General features: G+C 51.3%; 2 protein-coding genes across 2 annotated transcripts; one reads left to right on the forward strand and one right to left on the reverse strand.

Moving 5' to 3' along the window:
• The first annotated feature begins 121 nt into the window (after positions 1-121).
• Positions 122-7,485, forward strand: LOC140719012 (coiled-coil domain-containing protein 42-like). Its single transcript, XM_073033330.1, has 7 exons — positions 122-859; positions 1,812-1,911; positions 2,448-2,552; positions 3,886-4,086; positions 4,812-5,033; positions 5,820-5,978; positions 7,277-7,485. The coding sequence occupies exons 1-7, from the start codon at positions 798-800 to the stop codon at positions 7,361-7,363; spliced, it is 936 nt and encodes a 311-aa protein (XP_072889431.1). The 5' UTR covers positions 122-797; the 3' UTR covers positions 7,364-7,485.
• A 2,965-nt stretch (positions 7,486-10,450) lies between these two features.
• LOC140719007 (integrin alpha-X-like) lies at positions 10,451-13,815 on the reverse strand. The gene is made up of 4 exons (XM_073033316.1): positions 13,465-13,815; positions 12,966-13,076; positions 12,426-12,536; positions 10,451-11,042 (listed from the first exon to the last, which is right to left on the reverse strand). The coding sequence occupies exons 1-4, from the start codon at positions 13,624-13,626 to the stop codon at positions 10,935-10,937; spliced, it is 492 nt and encodes a 163-aa protein (XP_072889417.1). The 5' UTR covers positions 13,627-13,815; the 3' UTR covers positions 10,451-10,934.
• Between the last annotated feature and the right edge of the window lie 9,424 nt (positions 13,816-23,239).

The raw sequence follows: 23,239 nt of genomic DNA on the forward strand, positions 1-23,239 counted from the left end.
TGTGTGTGTGTGTGTGTGTGTGTGTGTGTGTGTGTGTGTGTGTGTGTGTGTGTGTGTGTGTGTGTGTGAGAGAGAGAGAAAACTAGTGTGTGTGTGAGAGAGAGAGAGACCAGTACTGTGTGTGTGAGAGAGAGAACTGTACTGTGTGTGAGACCTGTACTGTATGTGTGAGAGAGAACTACTGTATGTGTGAGAGAGAGCGAGAACTGTACTCTGTGTGTGTGTGTGAAAGTGAGAGAGAGACCTGTACTGTGTGTGAGAGAGAGAGAACTGTACTGTGTGTGTGTGTGAGAGAGAGAGAGAGGGATACTGAGAGAGAGTGTGTGAGAGATCCATACTCTCCATGTCCCAGTGGCTTTTCTGTGAACTGTCCGCTCCCGTGCAGGCGGTGGGGTAATTTGCTCCCAGTGTGTGAGGGACTGAGAGGAGTGTGCGAGTAAAGGGATTGGTGATGAGGGAGGGGATGATGGTGAGGGATGGCCAGAGGGAGATGAGAAGGAAGTGGAGTGCGTGAGGCAGGGGGTTAGTGAGAGGAGGGGAAACGGGAGTGTGGGTGAGTATGAATAGAGTTCAAAGTGGGAATCTGAGGGCAGAAGGATGTGAGAGAAGGGGCGGTGAGAAATGTGGGGAATTGAGTGAGTGGAAGGACGAAGTGGGAAGGTGGGGGAGGGGGTACTGGGAGCGCTGATTGGGCTTCCGGTTGCCGAGGCGACGGCGCAGGTTGCATCTTTCGATTCGGGGTTGGTGTTCCGGTGGGGGAGGGGGAGACACCGAATCGACCCTCCGGACGCATAAATATGGATACCAGTCTCCGACTGTCCGAACATTTCCGGAGCCAGTACCGGGAGGAACTGTTACAGTAAATGTTCCCGACACCACCCCTCCCTATCTCTCAACCACCCCCCCCCGTCTCTCTCCCCCTTTCCCTTCTCTCGCCCCTATCTGTCTCCCATCCGTCACTTTCCTCAGTCCCTCAACTCTCCCGCCTTCCTGTCTCTCAAAGCCTGCTTCCCCTCTCGCCCTCCCGTTTGCCTCGTCCCACTGGTGTCTGTCCATCCCCTTTTCATCTCCCCACTCCTCCTCCTGTCTCTAAACCCCGGTGTCTCTCAACCTTCCCTGTCTTTATACCCATCACTCCCACCCACCTCGTCTCTATACCTTTATCCGCCCGTCTGCTCCCCTTCCCGTCTCTCATCCCTCTGCCTTCTCCCCTTACCCTCCGTCCGTCTCTCTGCCCCAGCGCCTTCTCTGCCTCTCTCTTCCTCCCGTCAATATCCCCTTCCCGCCTGTCTCCTCCCTTTGTTTCTGACTCTCCCCCTCCTCATCTCTTTCCCTTTCCCTCGGTATCATAGCTCCCTCTCCCGTCTCTCTCTTCCTCCCCTTCTCACTTATCTCTCCCCGTCTCTCCACCCCTCCTCTTATCTCACTCAACACCGGCTGGCCTTCTCCCCTTCTCCAACAATTGCACATCCTCGCATCACTGTACGCTCCGGAACTCCCTCCTCCCCACCCCCATCTCCCGCCAGGTCTCTCCAGTTACCCTCCCCACCATACCTTCTCCATCTCAGTGACACCTCCCTCCCTTCCACCCCTCATTCTCTGTATCCTTTCCCATATCTGCAGCCCCGTCTTCGTAATCCCATCCCTCCCCTTCACAACTCACCGTCACCGTGAGTCCCTCGTCCCTTATATCGTTCTCTCCGAACCCCTCCCACCCTACACCAGTGAAGGGAGGGGTCTCTGTGGCCGCTCCCTCCCCGTCAATCCCCCAGGTCTGTCTGGCACACTAAATGAGGAATGTATTGACCTAGGAAACTTCCGCACGATGATTCATTGTCCAGTTCCACTCAACTGCTCGCCAAGAGGAGGCTTGGGATGGATATAAACCAAGCCCTCGACACCCAGAGACAGGTAAAAGATAGAGTCTCCTCCACACCGTCCCATCACACACTCCCGCAGTCAGACGCAGTGAAACTCCCTCCACACCGTCCCACCACACACTCCCGCAGTCAGACACAGAGTGAAACTCCCTCCACACCGTCCCATCACACACTCCCGGGGTCAGACAGAGTGAAACTCCCTCCACACCGTCCCATCACACACTCCCGGGGTCAGACAGAGTGAAACTCCCTCCACACCGTCCCATCACACACTCCCGGGGTCAGACAGAGTGAAACTCCCTCCACACCGTCCCATCACACACTCCCGGGGTCAGACAGAGTGAAACTCCCTCCACACCGTCCCATCACACACTCCCGGGGTCAGACAGAGTGAAACTCCCTCCACACCGTCCCATCACACACTCCCGGGGTCAGACACTAGGTGGCGCTCCCTCCACACCGCCCCATCTCACACTTCTGGGGTCAGACACGGAGTGAAACTCTCTTCGCACTGTCGCGTCACATCGACTAGTGAAACATCGACTATCTGCGTGATTCCCCCGCCAGGAATTCCACGTTAAGATGGAGAGAATGCGTCTGTGGAAGCAGAACTTTACCAAGCGCTGTGACCAGATGAAAGAGCAGATTCTCAAATTCGACAACTTCATCCAGGTAGTGGGGTGGGGAGTGGGAGTGGTTCGAGCAATGGAGAGGGAGAGAAGGACGAGGAGATTGAGTGTGAAGAAATGTGGTGAGGTGAGGAAGAGAGAGATGGAGGATGAAAAGGGAAAGGAAAGCTGAGGGAGAAAGGAGAGGGGAAGGGGAGGAGAGAGAGGGGGAGAAGGGAAAAGGGAGAGGGGAAGTGGTCGGGTGGAGGGAGGGAGAAAGGGAAAGAGGTAGTGAACGATGAGGTGGGATGAACTCTGTGATAGCAAAGGAGATACAATACTGATCCCGACTCATCTCCCCCACCGACCCCTCCCATTATCACAATGAACCATCCCACACTCCCTTTGCCCTGCAACATTTCGACCTCTCTTCTAATCACCCCTGACCCTTCCCTGTGACACCTCCCTTTGACCCACCAACCCCTTCGTCTGGACCCTGACCCCCTCACTTTGACCAATTGACCCTCGAAACCGCTTTCCGACTTCTGACCACTCTCTCTGAACTCTGACTCCGCCCTCTGATCCACTGTGAACTCCGACCTGTCTGACTTCTGACCTTTCTATCTTATCTTTAACCTCTGACGCCAACCCCTCCGACCACCGATTCCTCATTTCTTGCCATAGAGGGAGTACAGAGAAGGTTCACCAGATTGATTCCTGGGATGGCAGGAATTTCATATGAAGAAAGACTGGATCAACTAGGCTTATACTCACTGGAATTTAGAAGATTGAGGGGGGATCTTATTGAAACGTATAAAATTCTAAAGGGATTGGACAGGCTAGATGCAGGAAGATTGTTTCCGATGTTGGGGAAGTCCAGAACAGGGGGTCACAGTTTAAGGATAAAGGGGAAGCCTTTTAGGTCCGAGATGAGGAAAAACTTCTTCACACAGAGAGTGGTGAATCTGTGGAATTCTCTGCCACAGGAAACAGTTGAGGCCGGTTCATTGGCTATATTTAAGAGGAAGTTAGATATGGTCCTTGTGGCTAAAGGGATCAGGGAGTATGGAGAGAAAGCAGGTGCAGGGTTCTGAGTTGGATGATCAGCCATGATCATACTGAATGGCGGTGCAGGCTCGAAGGGCCGAATGGCCTACTCCTGCACCTATTTTCTATGTTTCTATTTGAACTCTCTGGACCCATCACCCCCATCTCTAAACCCCTGACCCGCCGACCTCTTTCCTTCTGACTTTTGACCCCTTCTCCGAATCTCGACCTGTCCTTCTTACCCCGCCCTCAATCTGATTCCCCATCCCGATCCCTGAATACTTGAACCTTCTTGCTGACTCCTTGACCCTTGTCTCTCCGCCTCATCCCTTTCTAATGCTCCACCCCAGGAGAACGAGCGGAAGCGTGCTCGGGCACTGTGGCGGGCGGAGACGGAGGGTCGCCTGCGGGTGCAGCGGCGGATCGAGGTCGAGCAGCTGCGGGTCCGACTCGGGGAGCTTCATGCATACCGGGACACGCTCCGTCGCTCGCTCGCTGCCAATGCCCGCTTCCCCGAATTTGTTCAGCTCTTGTTGCGCCCCGGCGGCATGGTACGGCCCGTGACTTCCGACTCCTCACTACCTAACCTCTCACTCTAACTCTTCATACCTACCCTTTCACCGACCCCTCAGCCCCGACCTCTCAACCCCGACCCCTCATTCCCCGACCTCTCACCCCACAACTGACCCGAATCCTCGCCTCCAGCCCCTCAACCCTGAACTCTCGTGCTGCCCCTGGCCCGAAGCGTCCCTAACCTCTCACCGCTGACATCTTATCCATGACCTCTATCCTCTCGGCCTCTCATTATTTGACCAGTATCTCCTTGTCCTTTCTCGTAACCGTGCCCTCGGCTTCACACTCCCCATCTCTATGACCTCGACCTCGCCTACCCTAACCTCTCACCCCTCAACCTCTCAGATTCAACCTCCCGAGTTCTTTCTTCCCTCAAACTTTCCCCCAACCTCTTAATCCCTGACTTTTATCCCCTTGACCGCTCACCCTCTGACCTCCGCCCCGACTTCTTTCCCCTCGACTTTTCACTCTTGACCTCTATTGCTTCAACCTCTGGCCCGCTGACCTTTCTCCCCTTCAGGCTTTCACCCTTGACCTCAGCCCCTCTATTCTATCCCCACCTCTGTCACCTGCTCTTTATCCCCTCACCCCTATCCACTCGTCCACTCACCGCCTGACCTTTTACCGCTGGATCTCTGGCCCCTCAGTCTCTTTTCCCTAATCTCTCCCCCTCATCCCTGATCTCCATCTCCCCGCCTGCCAGTTCCGGGAGCTGTCCGAAGTGCCAGTGCGATACCGGGCGCTGGTCTCCACCCACGAGGCGCTGCTGCGGCTGGTGCAGGAAGGCCATGAGGAGCGTGAGCGCCGCAAGGCGCGGCTAGGCCGCTACCTGGAGGAGACGAGCGACGAGCGATTGCAGCTCAGCAACCGGCTGGCCGACCTGCAGGCCCAACTTGAGGCGGCCCGGAGCCGCAGCCTCCGCTGGGTGATTATCCGAGACCACATCCTGATACCTGACCTCGACCCCCGACCCTCACCCCGATCCGCCCGTGCCGCAGCCTCTTCCGGAGGAACCCCGGCGCCGATACCTCAGCCCGACGTGACCTCTCACCTGCAGCCCCTCACCACCGATCCCGAAACACCCCCCGGACCCTCAATCGTGACTCCTCAACCTCTGACATCTCACCACAAACCCTTCACACCTCACCTCAGCCCCAGTCACTGTCACCTTATCCCGACTCTCGACACCTGACCCCTAACGCTGCTGAACTCTGTACCCTCACCCTGATCAGCGACCGTTACCGCTTCACGCTTGACCGCTGAGACCTTGCCCCTGCGCTGCCACTCTGAGCCATCACCCCTGACGCGGCCTCCTGACCCCGGCCCTCGCCTCTAACCCTGACCTCAAACACTGACCCTCGATGACCTGTTACTCTGACTGCACCCCTGTAACCTCTCCCTGCTCCGTTTCTCTCCGCGCTCTTCAATTTGCTCCGGCCTCGTGACTTCTGACTGACCCCCCCCCCCCCACAACCTGTCGATGAGCCCTGGCACTCTGTGACTTCTCCCTGTGCTCGGACTGACCGCGATCCCCAATGATCTCTCCCTGAATCCCGACCTTCCATGACTTCTTCCTGTGCCTTGACCATGCGTGACCTCTCCTTCTGCCCCGCTCCGGCCTGTGACCTCTCGCCGAACCCGAACCACCGTGACCTCCCACTGACTTCTGACCCGAGCCTGTAGTGATATTTCGTTGAACCCTGATCCCCAGGATGCGGTCTGGACACACATTCAGAACACCGCGGCGAGGCAGACGCTAGTGCTGGGCACAGTGAAGATGGCGACGCTGAATCTGTACCAGCTGGTGGCCGGATCACTGGAGGAGGCTCCCTCACTCACCTCCATCGACACTCTCTGGCAACTTCAGAAGGTGGGGGCACGGCGAAGGAAGGGCGGGGTGCGGAGGAGGGAGAGAAGGTGGGGGGGGGGGGAAGACAGAGGATGGAAGGACGGACGACAGAGGGAGATGGGAGAGATGAGGGAGGGCGAGGGAGGGGAGAGGGGTATGGGGAGGAGAGGAAATGGAAGAGTAGAGGGGAAGGAGAGAGGGAGAAAAGGGAGGGAGAGGTGGAGGGGAGGGGAAATGAAAGCAGGGGGCGAGGAGTACAGATGAGTGGGAGGAGGGAGGGGTTGGTGGGAGGGATTGCTGAGGAGAAGGCTCCCTGAGGGATGCTCACTCATTCTCAGTCCCCACAGACAAACTCCGGGGGCTACAGAAGTCAGTATAAGGATAGGCAGGATAGGAGATGAGGAGAAGTGAGGAAAGAGAGGTGGAGGAGTGATGGAAGAGGGGAAGGGGCGGAGAATGGAGGAAGGAGTGAGGAGGACCTGGAAGGAGAGTGGAGGGGGAAAACGAGGGAAGGGAGGTACAAGAGGGGGCTGTCTCCCTGTTAGAAGCTCATTTACTGCCCCCCGACAACAATCTCTGGCCTCGAGAAGATGGGATATGCGTGGAGGGGAAGGGGAGGGAGGTAGGGAGGCAAGGGGGAGGGAAGTGGTTGGTGGCGGGTGCGTGTAGAGGGAGAAGGAAGCTAGGGTTGGCAGAGGAGAAGGCAAGTGGAGTAGGTGGAAACGACTGTGGGGAGTAGGAATGGGAGGGTGAAGATGGAAGAGAGGAGCGGAGGGGAGGGGAGGGTGTGGTGGATGGGTGAGGGGTGATGGGAGAAGAGGACATGGCCTCGCTACGGGATTCTCCTTCACTAACACCCTACCAACGACAACCTCCACAGCTCCAGAAAGTGGCTGCGTCAGCGGGGAGGTGGTGGGGTGGGGTGGTTGGTGGAAGGAGAGATGGAAAAATAGAAGAAAGGAAGCGAGGGGCAAAGGGGGAAGGGTGTGGAGGGGAGGGGTCAATGGGAGAGTAGATAGGGAGGGAGAGGTGAGAGCCAAGATGGGTGGGAGGAGAGGCGGTGAGGGAGGAAAGAAGAAAGGAGTAGAAGGGGAGTTAGGAGGAGAGAGGAGGTGGGGGAAAGAGAAGGAGGAAAGAGGTGGGAGGGGGAATTGTGTAGTGTAACCACCTGATCATTCCTCCTCTCTTGCCCATCTCCTCGGTTCCAATCTCCCTCCCCCTCTCCCCCTCGGCTCCTCTTTTCCACTCTCCTTCGCTTCCGCTTCTTTCTCCCCCATTCCTCTTCCCCCACCCCTTTCTTTCCCGTCTCCTTTCTCCAGATTGAGGAATTCATCCACCACCTAAAGTCAGTTTGGGAGGAACTGATGTCGGACCCCCACCGGGCTCAGAATCGTCTGATGAAGTGAGGGGGGGGGGGTTCCTCATTACGTCTAACCCCTACCCTCCAAAGACATGCCTTCTCCCCTTCACCCTCCACAACCCCACCCCAACCCAAAATAACTTTTTAATGAAGTATATTTCACAACCAGGATATGCTTCCGTTCAATTGGTATGAAGAAATGGGGGAACGTGAGCGGGTGGAGTTGAGGGAAGGATGTGCTGAGGCCAATGTGAGGAGGGATCATGAAGGATTGTCACAAAACCTGGGAAGAGGTGTGGTGATTGGGAGTGACTTTTGGACTAGACCCACGCCCCATAATCACGGCCCCACCCTCCCGATGTCCCTCTCCCTACCCCAACCACTTGCCCAATCTCTCCCTGCATATCTCTGGGCAGTTTCCCCTGGATATTTTAGCATCGGAGCATATTTAATCCCTGAGTCTTCTTAACCCTTAAAGTACCATACAATCAACTTAACCCCTATTGTCTGCAGAGCCCATTGATCTGGAATCTATTTAAACCCTTCTGTGTAGCGAATCTTCTTAATTCTAGTTGTCCACTGCTGACTACAGAATCTACTTAACCCCATTGTACTACAGAATCTACTTAACTCCATTGTACTACAGTATCTACTTAACTCCATTGTACTACAGAATCTACTTAACCCCATTGTACTACAGAATCTACTTAACCCCATTGTACCACAGAATCTACTTAACTCCATTGTACTACAGAATCTACTTAACCCCATTGTACTACAGAATCTACTTAACCCCATTGTACTACAGAATCTACTTAACCCCATTGTACTACAGAATCTACTTAACCCCATTGTACCACAGAATCTACTTAACTCCATTGTACTACAGAATCTACTTAACCCCATTGTACTACAGAATCTACTTAACTCCATTGTACTACAGAATCTACTTAACTCCATTGTACTACAGAATCTACTTAACCCCATTGTACTACAGAATCTACTTAACTCCATTGTACTACAGAATCTACTTAACTCCATTGTACTACAGAATCTACTTAACCCCATTGTACTACAGAATCTACTTAACTCCATTGTACTACAGAATCTACTTAACCCCATTGTACTACAGAATCTACTTAACTCCATTGTACTACAGAATCTACTTAACTCCATTGTACTACAGAATCTACTTAACCCCATTGTACTACAGAATCTACTTAACCCCATTGTACCACAGAATCTACTTAACTCCATTGTACTACAGAATCTACTTAACCCCATTGTACTACAGAATCTACTTAACCCCATTGTACTACAGAATCTACTTAACCCCATTGTACTACAGAATCTACTTAACCCCATTGTACCACAGAATCTACTTAACCCCATTGTACTACAGAATCTACTTAACCCCATTGTACTACAGAATCTACTTAACCCCATTGTACCACAGAATCTACTTAACTCCATTGTACTACAGAATCTACTTAACCCCATTGTACTACAGAATCTACTTAACCCCATTGTACTACAGAATCTACTTAACCCCATTGTACCACAGAATCTACTTAACTCCATTGTACTACAGAATCTACTTAACTCCATTGTACTACAGTATCTACTTAACTCCATTGTACTACAGAATCTACTTAACCCCATTGTACTACAGAATCTACTTAACCCCATTGTACTACAGAATCTACTTAACCCCATTGTACTACAGAATCTACTTAACCCCATTGTACTACAGAATCTACTTAACCCCATTGTACTACAGAATCTACTTAACCCCATTGTACCACAGAATCTACTTAACTCCATTGTACTACAGAATCTACTTAACTCCATTGTACTACAGTATCTACTTAACTCCATTGTACTACAGAATCTACTTAACCCCATTGTACTACAGAATCTACTTAACCCCATTGTACCACAGAATCTACTTAACCCCATTGTACCACAGAATCTACTTAACTCCATTGTAATACAGAATCTACTTAACCCCATTGTACTACAGAATCTACTTAACTCCATTGTACTACAGAATCTACTTAACCCCATTGTACCACAGAATCTACTTAACCCCATTGTACTACAGAATCTACTTAACCCCATTGTAGCAGAGTCGATTTAAACCTATTACAATAGAGAGTCCAACTTAACCCCGACTGCCCGCAGAATCTACTAATACCTTTTGTACTAAACAGTCCACTGAACCCCTCAGGCTGTCTACTTAATTGGATAATATTACAGACTTTAATAATCTCCATTGTACAATAGTGCCTACTGAGCCTCCATTGTAGAAACAATGTCTAATTGATCCCTGGTGTATTAGAGCCTATTTAAGCCCTCTGCCTGCGAATGAGGCCGCCGTGACTCCTTGCGATGCACGCAGCTGGCCGTAGTCTACTTAATGTAGCGTCAGTCAACAGAATATACTCCATGGAAGACCCTAACACTGATAGTCCACAGAGTCTATTTCTCCATTGGCACAGCTGGGCTCCCCAGCCGGTAGACAGCATGAGGAGGTGCTGACTGTCCCGGGAAACGGTTCTGACTCGTCAAAGGAGCTCCAACCCCACAGATCAGAACTGGTGCGAAACAACTATTCGCTTCGCAAAGAGGGGACAGTGATGGGAAACTCGGGGTTGGCTTCGAATCGGCTCATGAGGCAGCACAGCCACCCCCACACTAGTTTTCAAATCCCCGAGTGTTAATGTATCGAACAAGTCGGGTGTGCTTTAGGGTGGTTAAGAAGACGTATTGAGATCGAGCATAAGAGATCCCGCACCATTTGGGCCACACCATTTTCTCGCAGCTCGCATCGGGCAGGAGGTATAGAAGCCTGAAGTCCCACACCACCGGGTTCAGGAACAGTTGCTTCCCTTCAACCGTTCGGTTCATGAAACGACCGATATATCTCCAGTCACTTCCTCAAGTCCAAACCACCGTGACAACCCTGCACTACAATTGGCATTAATTTTTGTTCTAGATGTGTTTTCTTGTAAAATAATGCTTAATTTATTGTTCTTTCTCGTGAATGTTGTGAATCTGATGCTGCTGCAAGAAATGTTTTCTTTGTACTTGTGCAGACGTGTATTCGCACAGCTGGCGATGAACTCAGCACTGGCATTCATCCGTTTATTTCATTATTCATTCAGTAATACAACATCTTTCCATCTCTTCCAAATGTGCTGCCCCAGCCCGATTAACACCAACCTAATCACGGAAGGGAGGGGCGCAATTTACAATACCCAATTAGCCCACGTGCTACGTCTTTGGATCGTGGGAGGGAACCGGAGCACCCGGAGGAAACCCACCCATTTCACGGGGAATAAATACAGAGACTCCTCACAGAACGGCAACCGAACTGAACGAAGTCCCATCTCAGAAAGCAACATCAGAAGTCGCACAATACCCACCAAGCGGTAGAGTAGGCATTCCGGGAAGGAACCAGGACTCGTATCTGCCCATCCAATTTTCTCCGATTGAGATAGTTGTTCCATTGCCGTGGGGAAGAGTGATCATGATATTATCAGCTACGCCGGGGGATCTGAATCCAAAAGGCTTCAGCGGGAAGGAATTGAGAGAATTGGAAAGTAAGTGGCAATTCATGTTTCCGTCGGTGGAGGGGCCGGTTGGTTCAGGGGCTCATTGCACTGATCATCCTGACATCCGTCTTTCATGATGTCCCTGTACCCGCGTTTAAAAAATCCAACCTAACGAATACAAATAAACAGCTGCATTAACTTCAGTGTGGTGCGGTGGGGGTGGGGGGTTAGTGAGAGAGATGGATTAACATCAGGGGGATGTAGTCAGCGTTACGGCGCTGTGGAGAGGGACGGCGTGAGGGAGCTGGTTTAATATCAATGCGGCTAGCTAAAATCAGCGAAATGGCGCTGGGAGAGAGCGGTCTGAGGGATGGTGTAGAGTCATCAACATGGCGCTGGAGGAGAGCGGTCTGAGGGATGGTGTGTGGGTGCTGGATTAACGTCGATGAGGATAGAGTCATCAACATGGCGCTGGGAGAGAGCGGTCTGAGGGATGGTGTGTGCGTGCTGGATTAACGTCGATGGGGATAGAGTCATCAACATGGTGCTGGGGAGAGGGATCACAGTAGGACGATGTGGGGAAGTTGGAATAATGTCAGTGGAGATATAGTCAGTGATACAGGACGCTGTGGAGAGGGATCACAGTAGGACGATGTGGGGAAGTTGGAATAATGTCAGTGGAGATATAGTCAGTGATACAGGACGCTGGGGAGAGGGATCACAGTAGGACGATGTGGGGAAGTTGGAATAATGTCAGTGGAGATATAGTCAGTGATACAGGACGCTGTGGAGAGGGATCACAGTAGGACGATGTGGGGAAGTTGGAATAATGTCAGTGGAGATATAGTCAGTGATACAGGACGCTGTGGAGAGGGATCACAGTAGGACGATGTGGGGAAGTTGGAATAATGTCAGTGGAGATATAGTCAGTGATACAGGACGCTGTGGAGAGGGATCACAGTAGGACGATGTGGGGAAGTTGGAATAATGTCAGTGGAGATATAGTCAGTGATACAGGACGCTGGGGAGAGGGATCACAGTAGGACGATGTGGGGAAGTTGGAATAATGTCAGTGGAGATATAGTCAGTGATACAGGACGCTGTGGAGAGGGATCACAGTAGGACGATGTGGGGAAGTTGGAATAATGTCAGTGGAGATATAGTCAGTGATACAGGACGCTGTGGAGAGGGATCACAGTAGGACGATGTGGGGAAGTTGGAATAATGTCAGTGGAGATATAGTCAGTGATACAGGACGCTGGGGAGAGGGATCACAGTAGGACGATGTGGGGAAGTTGGAATAATGTCAGTGGAGATATAGTCAGTGATACAGGACGCTGGGGAGAGGGATCACAGTAGTACGATGTGGGGAAGTTGGAATAATGTCAGTGGAGATATAGTCAGTGATACAGGAAGCTGGGGAGAGGGATCACCGAGGAATGGTGTAAGGGAGCTGGATTAACGTCCGTAGGGATACACAGGGCGCTGGGCTGAGTGGCGACCCTCCGAAAGCAGGTGAAATTCACAGCAAAATTGCGGCTAATAGGAGACCTTGTAGAAAATGATCCCAACCAGGAGCAGAATTACGAATCCACCAGCCGTCCCTCCGACGATGTACGGCAAAGAATCCACTTCGACCAGAGGTTCAATGACGGTCACAATCTGAAAGGACAGGAGAGTTCACATATGAATACGGTATCAGTGCGCCTGGAGTCTTCACAGATCATAAGGGGAAAGGGAGGGAGCGGGTCATGGAGTCGGAGAGGGTGCAGTGGCGGTGGCGGTGGTGGCTCACGGAGATCGGAAGGGGTGAAAGGGAGGAAAGGGATCACAGAGTCGGAGAGGGGTGTAGTGGAGAGATCAATGTGGAGGATGGAGAGGGCTGGGAGACCGGGATGCGTGTAGCTGACAAAGATGTTAACGGAGCCGAGGAGGAATGATGGAGAAGGAACGGGTCACTCGTACGGGAAGGTGTGTAGGAAAAGGAGGGAGGCACGAAAATTGGGAGGGATATAGGGGAAGGTAGTGGGATCACCGAGATTTGGAAGGGGTGGGTGCCGACAGCTGATCCCGCCCTGGTATTGTACCCACGTGCGCTCGGAGCAGGGTCTCTCCCTCGGTTCCCTCCTCGCCTTGGTAGTACCTCCGCCTGTCAAAGTCCATGATTCCCGAAGTACGCAGCTCATACTTCCCCATCCTGTCCTGGAAGTGAAACAGGAGTTGGAGAGTGATTCCTTGTCAGGGTGTGTCCTTGCCTCCCCGCTTTGGAAACAGGACTCACTCAGCCCAACCGCTACAGGCCAGGGGTGTGTTGGATATCTCCCCACTTCCATGCGCACAACACCCGCCATAGGACACTCCCGCTCTCCACTTCCTTGGTGGTGGGGAGGGTGGCTGGGTGTAGTCCATACGCACTGCAGACGCCGTGTAGAATATCCAGTTCATCTTCTGTCCGGGTTGTGATGGGAGAGGTATAGGTTTGTGAGGTTCGGGCGGCTTGAAGATACTGGGAATTACCACTCGCTCAGGAACTACACGCCCGTTGATCCCTGTAGTAGTCACCACCCTCCCCACCCCTCTCCCGCTTTACCTTGTTCCGACCATCGATGTAGAGTTGCCCTCTGAGAACGAGGGTCGGAGCCGCCTGGTCGCTGAGCTGATCGACAGTACAGTTAATCACCTGATATTCCACTTGGTTACTGTCCTTTGGGGAGAAGGGGTGCAGGTTGGCTTGAGATAGAAAGTACCCCATCCACAGACCCCATCCTCTTCACCCGTCACCGATCCTTCAGCCATCCAATGAATACTCTCCAACAGCTCACAAACATTCTCGCTGACTCTGTCCCAATCTACCGCTTCCACACCCACTGTCCGTGGACATTCACGACTTTGATTCTTCCTTCCCAACCCACCAAATCCCGTCCTATAGACCGCGGACTCCCCCGACCAGCATCGACTCTCCCCCGCCCACCCGCCGAGTCCCCTCTCACAGTCCATGGCTACTCTCCACATCATCGACTCCCCCCTCCCCACCCACCGAATTCCCTCCCATACCCCACAGCCACTCGCCCCCACTTGTCGAATCCCGCGCCCACACCTCACGGACATTGTCCACATCGTCAACTCTCTGCACAGACTCTTCCCCGCATTACCGACTCTCGCCACCCACCAAATCTTCACCCGCAGTCAACAGAAACACATCTCCATCATGGTCTCTCCCCGCACCCATCGAATCTCCACCCACAGCCCAGGGACACCCTCCGCCATCACCGTCTCCCCCACCCACCGAATCCCCTCCCACCGCCCACAGACACCTTCGCCATCACCAGCTCTCCTTGGGTTATTGGGCTGAACAACGGAAAGTGGAATTTCATTTAGATGTACGCGAGGTATTGCATTCCGGGATGACTGACCGGGGAGGGCTTTCACAGAGAACGATAGGACCCTGGGGAATGTTACAGAACAGAGGGACCCGGGGGTACAGATACCTGAAACTGGCATCTTTCGGCAAACCACGTACAGAGCGTTTACAGGGTGATGAAGAAGGCATTTGGGACATTAACCTTCGTCAGTCGGGGGCACTGATTACAGGAGCTGGAATGCTACTCGGGATCGTGCTTGGAGTATTGTGTTCAGTGGTGCTCGCCCTGCTCCTGGAGAGATGCCGTTAAACTGGAAAAGGTGCAGAGAATATTTACGAGAATGTTGCCGGGACTTGAAGGACTGGGTTATAGAGAGAGTTGGACATGTTGGGACTTCCCTCTCTGGAGTGAGTGTGCGCCGTCTTCCCCCCCACCCCCCCCCCCCCCCGGGGCTGGGGTACTGAGAACCAAAGGGGCACAGGTTTAAGGTGAAATAAGAGAGACTTAATAGGTACCTGAGGGGCAACAGTTTCACCCAGTTGGAGGTCCATTTGGAACTAGCTGCTAGAGGAAGTAGTTAAGGCATGCACATAAAACAGAGGAAATTACATCTCAGTACAGGCCATTCGGCCAATAACGTGTGTCTATCCATGCGCCTATCTAAGAGTTTCTTAAATGTCCCTAACGTATGTATCGAGTACCATCCCCGACAGCAAGTTCAACGCTCCCACCACTCTGTAACGACTTATACCTGATACTCCCTCTACATTTCCACTTCCTCAATCAACATCACGTAGTGCAGGATTCCCAGAACAGATCCCTGTGGAACACCACTGGCCATCGAGTTCAAAGCAGAATTCGCTCCATCTACCACCACCTCCGCCTTCTGAGGGCGAGGAGTTTCCGAATCCACGCAGCCAGCTTTCCTTCCCTGGATTGCATGTCTCACGGCTTTGTGAATGAGCCTAGCATGGGGAAACTTACCAAACGCCATACTAAAATACATATATACCACTTCCACAGCACTACCTTCATAGAGACAGCACAGAAATAAGTTCTTAGGTCCATCTAGTCCGTGCCAAGCTATTTCAGCTGCCTGCTCCCATCAGCCTGCTCCTGGATTATAACTCAGCATAACTTCTCAAACTTCTCCAAACTCTCCATAACTCTCAAACTTCTCTTAAACGTTGAAGTCGAGCTCGCATGCTCCACTTGCGCAGGCAGCTCGCTACACAGTCTCACAACCCTCTGAGTGAAGAGGCTTCTCCTCATGTTCCCCTTAAACTTTTCACTTTTCACGCTTAACTCGTGATCTCGAGTTGTAGTTCCACCCAACCTCAGTGAAAACAAAGCCTGCTTGCACTTACTCTATCTGTATCCTTCATAATTTTATATACCTCCATCAAATTTCCCCTCAGAGCTGGTTCTTCTACGTCCCGAGGAACAGAGTCCTAACAATCAATCTTTCCACGTAGCTCAGGTCCTCCAGACCCCGCAGCACCCTTGTAAATGTTCTCTGCACGCCTTCAAACTTACTTCCATCTTTTCCGTAGGTAGGTGACCGAAACTGCACACAACACTCTAGATTAAGCCTCACCAACGTCTTATACAACTTCAACACAACATCCCATCTCCTGTACCAGAACTTCGATTTATGAAGGCTAATGTGTCAAAGGATTTCTTTACACCTATCTACCTGTGACGCCACTTTCAATTAATTATGGTCCTGTGTTCTCAGATCCCTTTGTTCTACCGCACTGACTATCTACCTTGGTAAGTCAGCAGCCAGGTGTAAATCCGTGACGCATCTGTGCGCACCTCTGCAGGTGATATTGAACGGGATCTGTGAGTTTAGACGGAGAACGTTTTATTTTCTGGGACATAATTCCGGGGGGAGAGATGAATGGTGCCGTATAACAGCAATGGAGCCCTGCACTGGGCTCTCAGTGCAGCGCAACGGAACGGGTGCTGGGGACGGTCCGTGTTACCTGCACGGAGATGTTCAGCGGGATGCATTTGCTCCGTTGGGTGAGAGCCAGCTGCTGCACGACCTTCCTCCCTGACGCTGAGAACCACAGCCGGTTCTGCTGCCTCCCGGGATCGAGCTCTGCCGTGAACGCCAGGGTGACGTTCAGTGGACCTGGGTAGGTGGGGAGAGCAGAAACGGGTCAGAGGGGCAGGACAGAGACAGACCACAAATCGGACCCCGCACACGATCGCTGACCTGTCCCCTGAGCTGACCCCTGATCGCTGACATCCCCGGACATGATCTTATGATGAGCTGTCCGAACCCCTGACCATTGATTCGAGTCCTGACCCGATCACTGACCTATCTCTCCCGAGCTGACAAACGTCCCAATTGCTGACCAAAACCCTGGCCCCAAATCTGACTCTTGGACCGATTACCGACCTGCCTGAGCTTACTGCTGACCCGAGTCCAGTTCCAACCCTTGACGCTTGACCAAACATGACATCAAATCCGACCCCTAACGTGACCCCTGATCCGATCACTGATTACTGACCCCTGACATGCACCTCCCTGAAATTCTCTCCATCCTGAAGCCTGACCGGACCCCTGATCTGTGAACGGTCGGGACACCCAACTCACCTGGGGGTGGGCGGGAGCTGGGGGTGAGCAGGAAGCAGAGGTGGCCGGTGAGGCTAGGCGTTCTCTCAGTTCTCCCCATCCCACAGTCCGGTTCTGGCCACGGGATCTGCGCCGGTTGGAAATTTAACTCTCGATGTAGTTCCATAACCGGACGACTCCTGGGGAAATGGAGGGAGGGAGGGAGGGAGGGAGGGGTGATGTGGAAGGTGGGAAGTGGAGACGATGAGGCGGAAAAGGAGTGAGGGGAGGCGAAGAGAGGAGAGGCGAAGAGAGGAGAGAGGGTAAATAAGTTGAATGGGGAGGGCAGAGGGATGGGAGAGGAAGGGGACCGAGATAAGGAGGGAGGAGTGAAATGAACAAGTGGGAAAAGAGACCGGCCAAGTCGTCCCATGCTGCTCTCCCACTCCGCATTGTCATTCCCTCCCTCCTACCCTCAACCCCTCCAACTCCGTTTTTCACTTCACTCCCCAAGTCCAAGATATGCCTCAAGACGTCCCTCCCACGCTCTGTCTTCCTCTCTCCTCCTCCATCCGCCCCAATCTCTACGACGCCCCACGCCCTCCCTCCGTCCCTGCCCCTACTTCCGCCCTCCGTCTACCTCTATCCCATCCACACCCCTCCAGCCCCCCATCGCTCCATTTTGTAGGAGGTACCTTAGGATGACAATCCCTCCACGAGCCCCCACCACCAGATCCGTCAACCCATCTCCGTCCAGGTCCGTATCCCCGACGATAGAACTGCCAAAATACTCCAGTCCTGGGGCCACCTTCCTCCCCTCGATCCGCTATGTCAGGTGGGGGGGGGCAAGGAAGGCACAGGTTATTGTGTGTGGGGGGGGGGCACAGGGATCGGAGAGTGAAGAGAGAGATAGAACATAGAACATAGAAAAGTAAAGCACATACAGGCCTTTCGGCCCACGATGTTGTGCCGACCCTTAAATCCTGCCTCCCATATACCCCCCACCTTAAATTCCTCCATATACCTGTCTAGTAATCTCTTAAATTTCACTGGTGTATCTGCCTCCACCACTGACTTAGGCAGTGCATTCCACGCACCTACCACTCTCTGAGTGAAACACCTTCCTCTAATATCCCCCTTGAACTTCTCACCCCTTACCTTAAAGCCATGTCCTCTTGTATTGAGCAGTGGTGCCCTGGGGAAGAGGCGCTGGCTGTCCACTCTATTTATTCCTCTTATTATCTTGTATACCTCTATCATGTCTCCTCTCATCCTCCTTCTCTGCAAAGAGTAAAGTCCTAGCTTCCTTAATCTCTGATCATACTCTCTAAATCAGGCAGCATCCTGGTAAATCTCCTCTGTACTCTTTCCAGTGCTTCCACATCCTTCGACCAGAACTGGACACAATACTCCAAGTGTGGCCGAACCAGATTTTTAAAGAGATACATCATTATCTCACGACTCTTAAACTCTATCCTTCGACTTATGAAAGCTAACACTCCATAAGCTTTCTTAACTACCCTATCTACCTGTGAGGCAACTTTCAGGGATCTGTGGACATGTAATACGAGATCCCTCTGCTCCTCTACACTACCAAGTATCCTGCCATTTACTTTGTACTCTGCCTTGGATTTTGTCCTTCCAAAGTGTACAACCTCACACTTCTCTGGGTTGAACTCCATCTGCCACTTCTCAGCCCACTTCTGCATCCTATCAATGTCTCTCTGCAATCTTCGACAACACCACCAACCTTTGTGTCGTCTGCAAACTTGCCAAACCACCCTTCTACCCCCACATCCAGGTCGTTAATAAAACTCACGAAAAGTAGAGGTCCCAGAACAGATCCTTGTGGGACACCACTAGTCACAACCCTCCAATCCGAATGTACTCCCTCCACCATTACCCTCTGCTTTCTGTAGGCAAGACAATTGTGAATCCACCTGGTCAAGCCTCCCTGGTTCCATGCCTTCTGACTTTCTGAATAAGCCTACCGTGTGGAACCTTACCAAATGCCTTACTAAAATCCATGTAGATCACATCCACTGCACTACCCTCGTCTACATGCCTGGTCACCTCCCCAAAGAACTCTCTCAGGCTTGTTAGACACGATCTGCCCTTCACAAAGTCATGCTGACAGTCCCTGATCAGACCATGATTCTCTAAATGCCCATAGATCTATTCTCTAATCGGTCCTACCTTCACTCCTGTCATCCTTTTGTTCTTCACATATTTGAATAATGCCTTGGTGTTTTCCCTTACCCTACTTGCCAAGGCCTTCTCACGCCCCCTTCTTGTTCTCCTCAGCCCCTTCTTAAGCTCCTTTCTTGCTACCCTATATTCCTTGATAGACCCATCTGATCCTTGCTTCCTAAACCTCATGTATGCTGCTTTTCTGCACCTGACTAGATTTTCCACCTCATCTGTCACCCATGGTTCCTTCACCCTATCATTCTCTATCTTCCTCACCGGTACAAATTTATCCCTAACATCCTGCAAAAGATCCCTAAACATCGGCCACATGTCCATTGTACATTTCCTTGCAAAAACATCATCCCAATTCACACCCGCAAGTTCTAGCCTTATAGCCTCTTAATTTGCCCTTCCCCAATTAAAAATTTTCCTGCCCTCTCTGATTCTATCCTTCTTCATGATAATGCTAAAGGTCAGGGAGCGGCGGTCACCTGATCCGGTTCGTTACCTAATACTAGATCTAGTATGGCATTCCCCCTAGTCAGCCTGTCAACATACTGTGACAGGAATCCGTCCTGGACACATTTAACTAACTCTGCCCCATCTGAACCATTATAACTAGTCAGGTACCAATCAATATTAGGGAAGTTAGTGATTTGTTTACTTTTCTATGATTTTGAGTAGGGGTTAATAAATTTCGTTGTTTATTTATAAAACCCCGACTCAATTTTCATGTCGCAAACACGAAGAAATCTGCAGATGCTGGAAATACATCAACACACGCATGTGGAGCAGTCTATGCTCCAAATCTTCACTGGTACTGCTCCCCAACTTTTCCTTCGATACATTGACGACTACATTGGTGCTGCCTCCTGCACCCATGCTGAGCTCGTCAATTTCATTGATTTTGCCTCTAACTTTCACCCAGCCCTCAAATTCACTTGGTCCATCTCGGACACTTCTCTCCCCTTTCTCGATCTCTCGGTCTCCATCGCTGGAGATAGTCCACTGACATCTTCTATAAACTCACTGACTCTCATAACTGCCTTGATTATACCTCTTCCCACCCTGCCAAATGTAAAAATGCTATTCCTTATTCCCACTTCCTCCGTCTCCGCTACATCTGCTCCATGGAAGAGGCTTTCCGTTCCAGGACATCCCAAATGTCCTCTTTCTTTAAGAATCATGGTTTCCCTTCTGCCATCATCAATGATGCCCTCACCCGTATCTCCTCCATTTCCCGCACTTCGGCCCTCACCCCATCCTCCCATCACCACAACAGGGACCGTGTTCCCCTTGTCCTCACCTATCACCCGACCAGCCTCCGGATCCAGCATATTATCCTCCACAACTTCCGCCACCTTCAACAGGACCCCAACACTAAGGACATCTTTCCCTCTCGACCCCTCTCTGCTTTTCGCAGGGATCGTTCCCTCCGCGACTGCTTGGTCCACACGTCCCTCCCCACGGATCTCCCACCTGGCACTTATCCCTGCAAGTGCTACACCTGTCCCTACACCTCCTCTCTTACCACCATTCAGGGCCCCAAACAGTTCTTCCAGGTGAGGCAACACTTCACTTGTGAGTCTGTTGGGGTAATCTATTGCATCCGGTGCTCCCGGTGCTCCCTATCACCTCTCATGACTCTGCCTTCTTCTACTACCCATAGTGTTTTTCTTCACCTCTCCTGCCTATCCCCTCTCTGCTTCCCCTTCCCCACCCCTTGAACTTTCCTCTGATTGGATTTCCATACTCCCCCCACCTTCTTTATAAGGTCCCTGCCCCCTCCTTCTTTAGTCCTGACGAAGGATCTCGACCCGAAATGTTGACTGCTCAATTCAACGGATGCTGCCCGACCTGCTGAGTTCATCCAGCTTGTTTGTACGTCTTGATTTGACCACAGCATCAGCAGTGTACTTTGTGTTTACACACAAAATGCTGGTGGAACACAGCAGGCCAGGCAGCACCTATAGGAAGAAGTACAGTTGACGTTTCGGGCCGAGACCCTTCGTCAGGACTAACTGTTTTCATAACAATACCAATACCATATAGCTTACTGAGACATCGAAGATTCGTGCTCCTCTACTCAAGGCAGCAACCTGATAAACCTCTTCCTGTAGCTTCTCCAAATCCCTCATGTCCCCTCTGTAAAGGGCGATCACAATTAAACACAATACTCCAGATGCCGTCCTAACGGAGTTATTGCACATGTTCATGTCAGAGTTAATGGTACTGATGCCGAGAGGGCTGAGAGCAACAAGTTCCTCAGTATGAAATCTCCAAACCCTGCCTCGGTCCAACCACGTGGATGACCTGGTCAAGAAAACTCATCGATGCTGCTACTAACTCAGGAGACGAAAGAAATTCGGCATATTCCACTAGTATACTACTACACAGTACAGGCCCTTCAGTCCTCGATGTTGTGCCGACCGATATATTCCTTAGAAGACAGTACTAAACTCACACCACCCCGGAACCTTCTATTTTTCTTTCATCCATGTGCCTGTCCAAGAGGCTCTTAAATACCCCTAATGTTTTAGCCTCCACCACCATCCCTGGCAAGTCATTCCAGGCACCCACAACCCTCTGTGTAAAATCCTAACCCCTGATGTCTCCCCTAAACTTCCCTCCCTTAACTTTGTACATATGCCCTCTGGTGTTTGCTATTCGTGCCCTGGGAAACAGGTACTGACTATCCACCCTATCTATGCCACCCATAATCTTGTAGACCTCTATCAAGTCCCCTCTCATCTTTCTACGCTCCAAAGAGAAAAGTCTCAGCTCTGCTAACCTTGCCTCATAAGACTTGTTTTCCAATCCAGTCAACATCCTGGTAAACCTCCTCTGCACCCTCTCCATAGCTTCCACATCTTTCCTACAATGAGGTGACCAGAACTCTAAGTGTGCCTAAGTAACTTAAGAATACTCTAAGTGTGGTCGCACCAGAGATTTGTAGAGTTGCAACTTGACCTCTCTATTCTTGAACTCAATCCCCCTATTAATGAAGCCTAGCATCCCATAGACCTTCTTAACTATCCTATCAACCTGTGCAACGATCTTAAGGGATGTATGGATTTGAATCCCAAGGTCCCTCAGTTCATCCACACGCTAAAGTAACCGACCATTAACCCTGTACTCAGCCTTCTGGTTTGTCCTTTCAAAATGCATCACCTCACACTTATCCAGATTGAACTCCATCTGCCACCTTCTGCCCGACCCTGCATCCTGTCTATATCTTCTTGTAACGTTCGACAACCTACAGCTCCATCCACAACTCCTTCAATCTTCGTGTCATCAGCAAACTTACTCACCTATCCTTCCGCCTCTTCATCCAGGTCATTTATAAAAATCACAAAGAGCAGTGGTCCCAGGACAGATCCCTGAGGCACTCCACTTGTCACCGACCTCCAGGCAGAATACTTTCTTGCTGTAAGCCAATTTTTTATTCAAACAGCCAAGGTTCCACTGATCCCATGCCTCATGACTTTCTGGATGAGTCTCTCGTGGAGGACCTTGTCAAATGCCTTGCTAAATTCTATGTAGACCACATTTACCACTCTACCCTCATCAATTTCTTTTGTCACCTCTTCAAAAAACTCAATTAGGCTCCTGAGTCACGACCTTCCCTTCACAAAACCATGTTGACTATCCTTGAATACACTGTATTTCTCCAAATGCTCGTAGATCCTATCCTTAAGAATCCTTTCCAATAGTTTGCAGACCACCAACGTAAGACTCACCGGTCTATAGTTCCCAGGATTCTCCCTATTACCTTTTTTAAACAAGGGAACTACATTTGCCATTCTCCAGTCCTCCAGCACTTCCCCTGTAGCCAAAGCGGATTCAAAGATCATAGCTACTGCTACAGCGATCTCTTCTCTCACTTCCCACAGCAACCTGGGGTATATCACATCCGGCCCTGGGGATTTAGCAATCTTGATGTTTTTAAGAAGATCCAACACTTCTTCTTCCTTAAATTCCACATTGTCCAGCACACAGGCCTGTTCTATTTCTTCCTCAGCCTCATCAAGGTCCTTTTCACTTGTGAATACTGAAGCAAAGTATTCGTTTAGGACCTCCTCAACCTCCTCCGCCTCCAGGCTTTATCCTTTAGCGGCCCCACCTTCACTCTTGTCATCATTCTGTTCTTCACATACGCATAGAACGCTTTGGGGTTCTCCTTAATCCTAAATGCCAAGGCCTTCTCATTCCCCCTTCGAGCTCTCCTAAGTCCTTTCTTAAACTCC

The sequence above is a fragment of the Hemitrygon akajei genome, chromosome 31 (assembly GCF_048418815.1).
Source record: "Hemitrygon akajei chromosome 31, sHemAka1.3, whole genome shotgun sequence".
NCBI classification, from domain to species: domain Eukaryota; kingdom Metazoa; phylum Chordata; class Chondrichthyes; order Myliobatiformes; family Dasyatidae; genus Hemitrygon; species Hemitrygon akajei.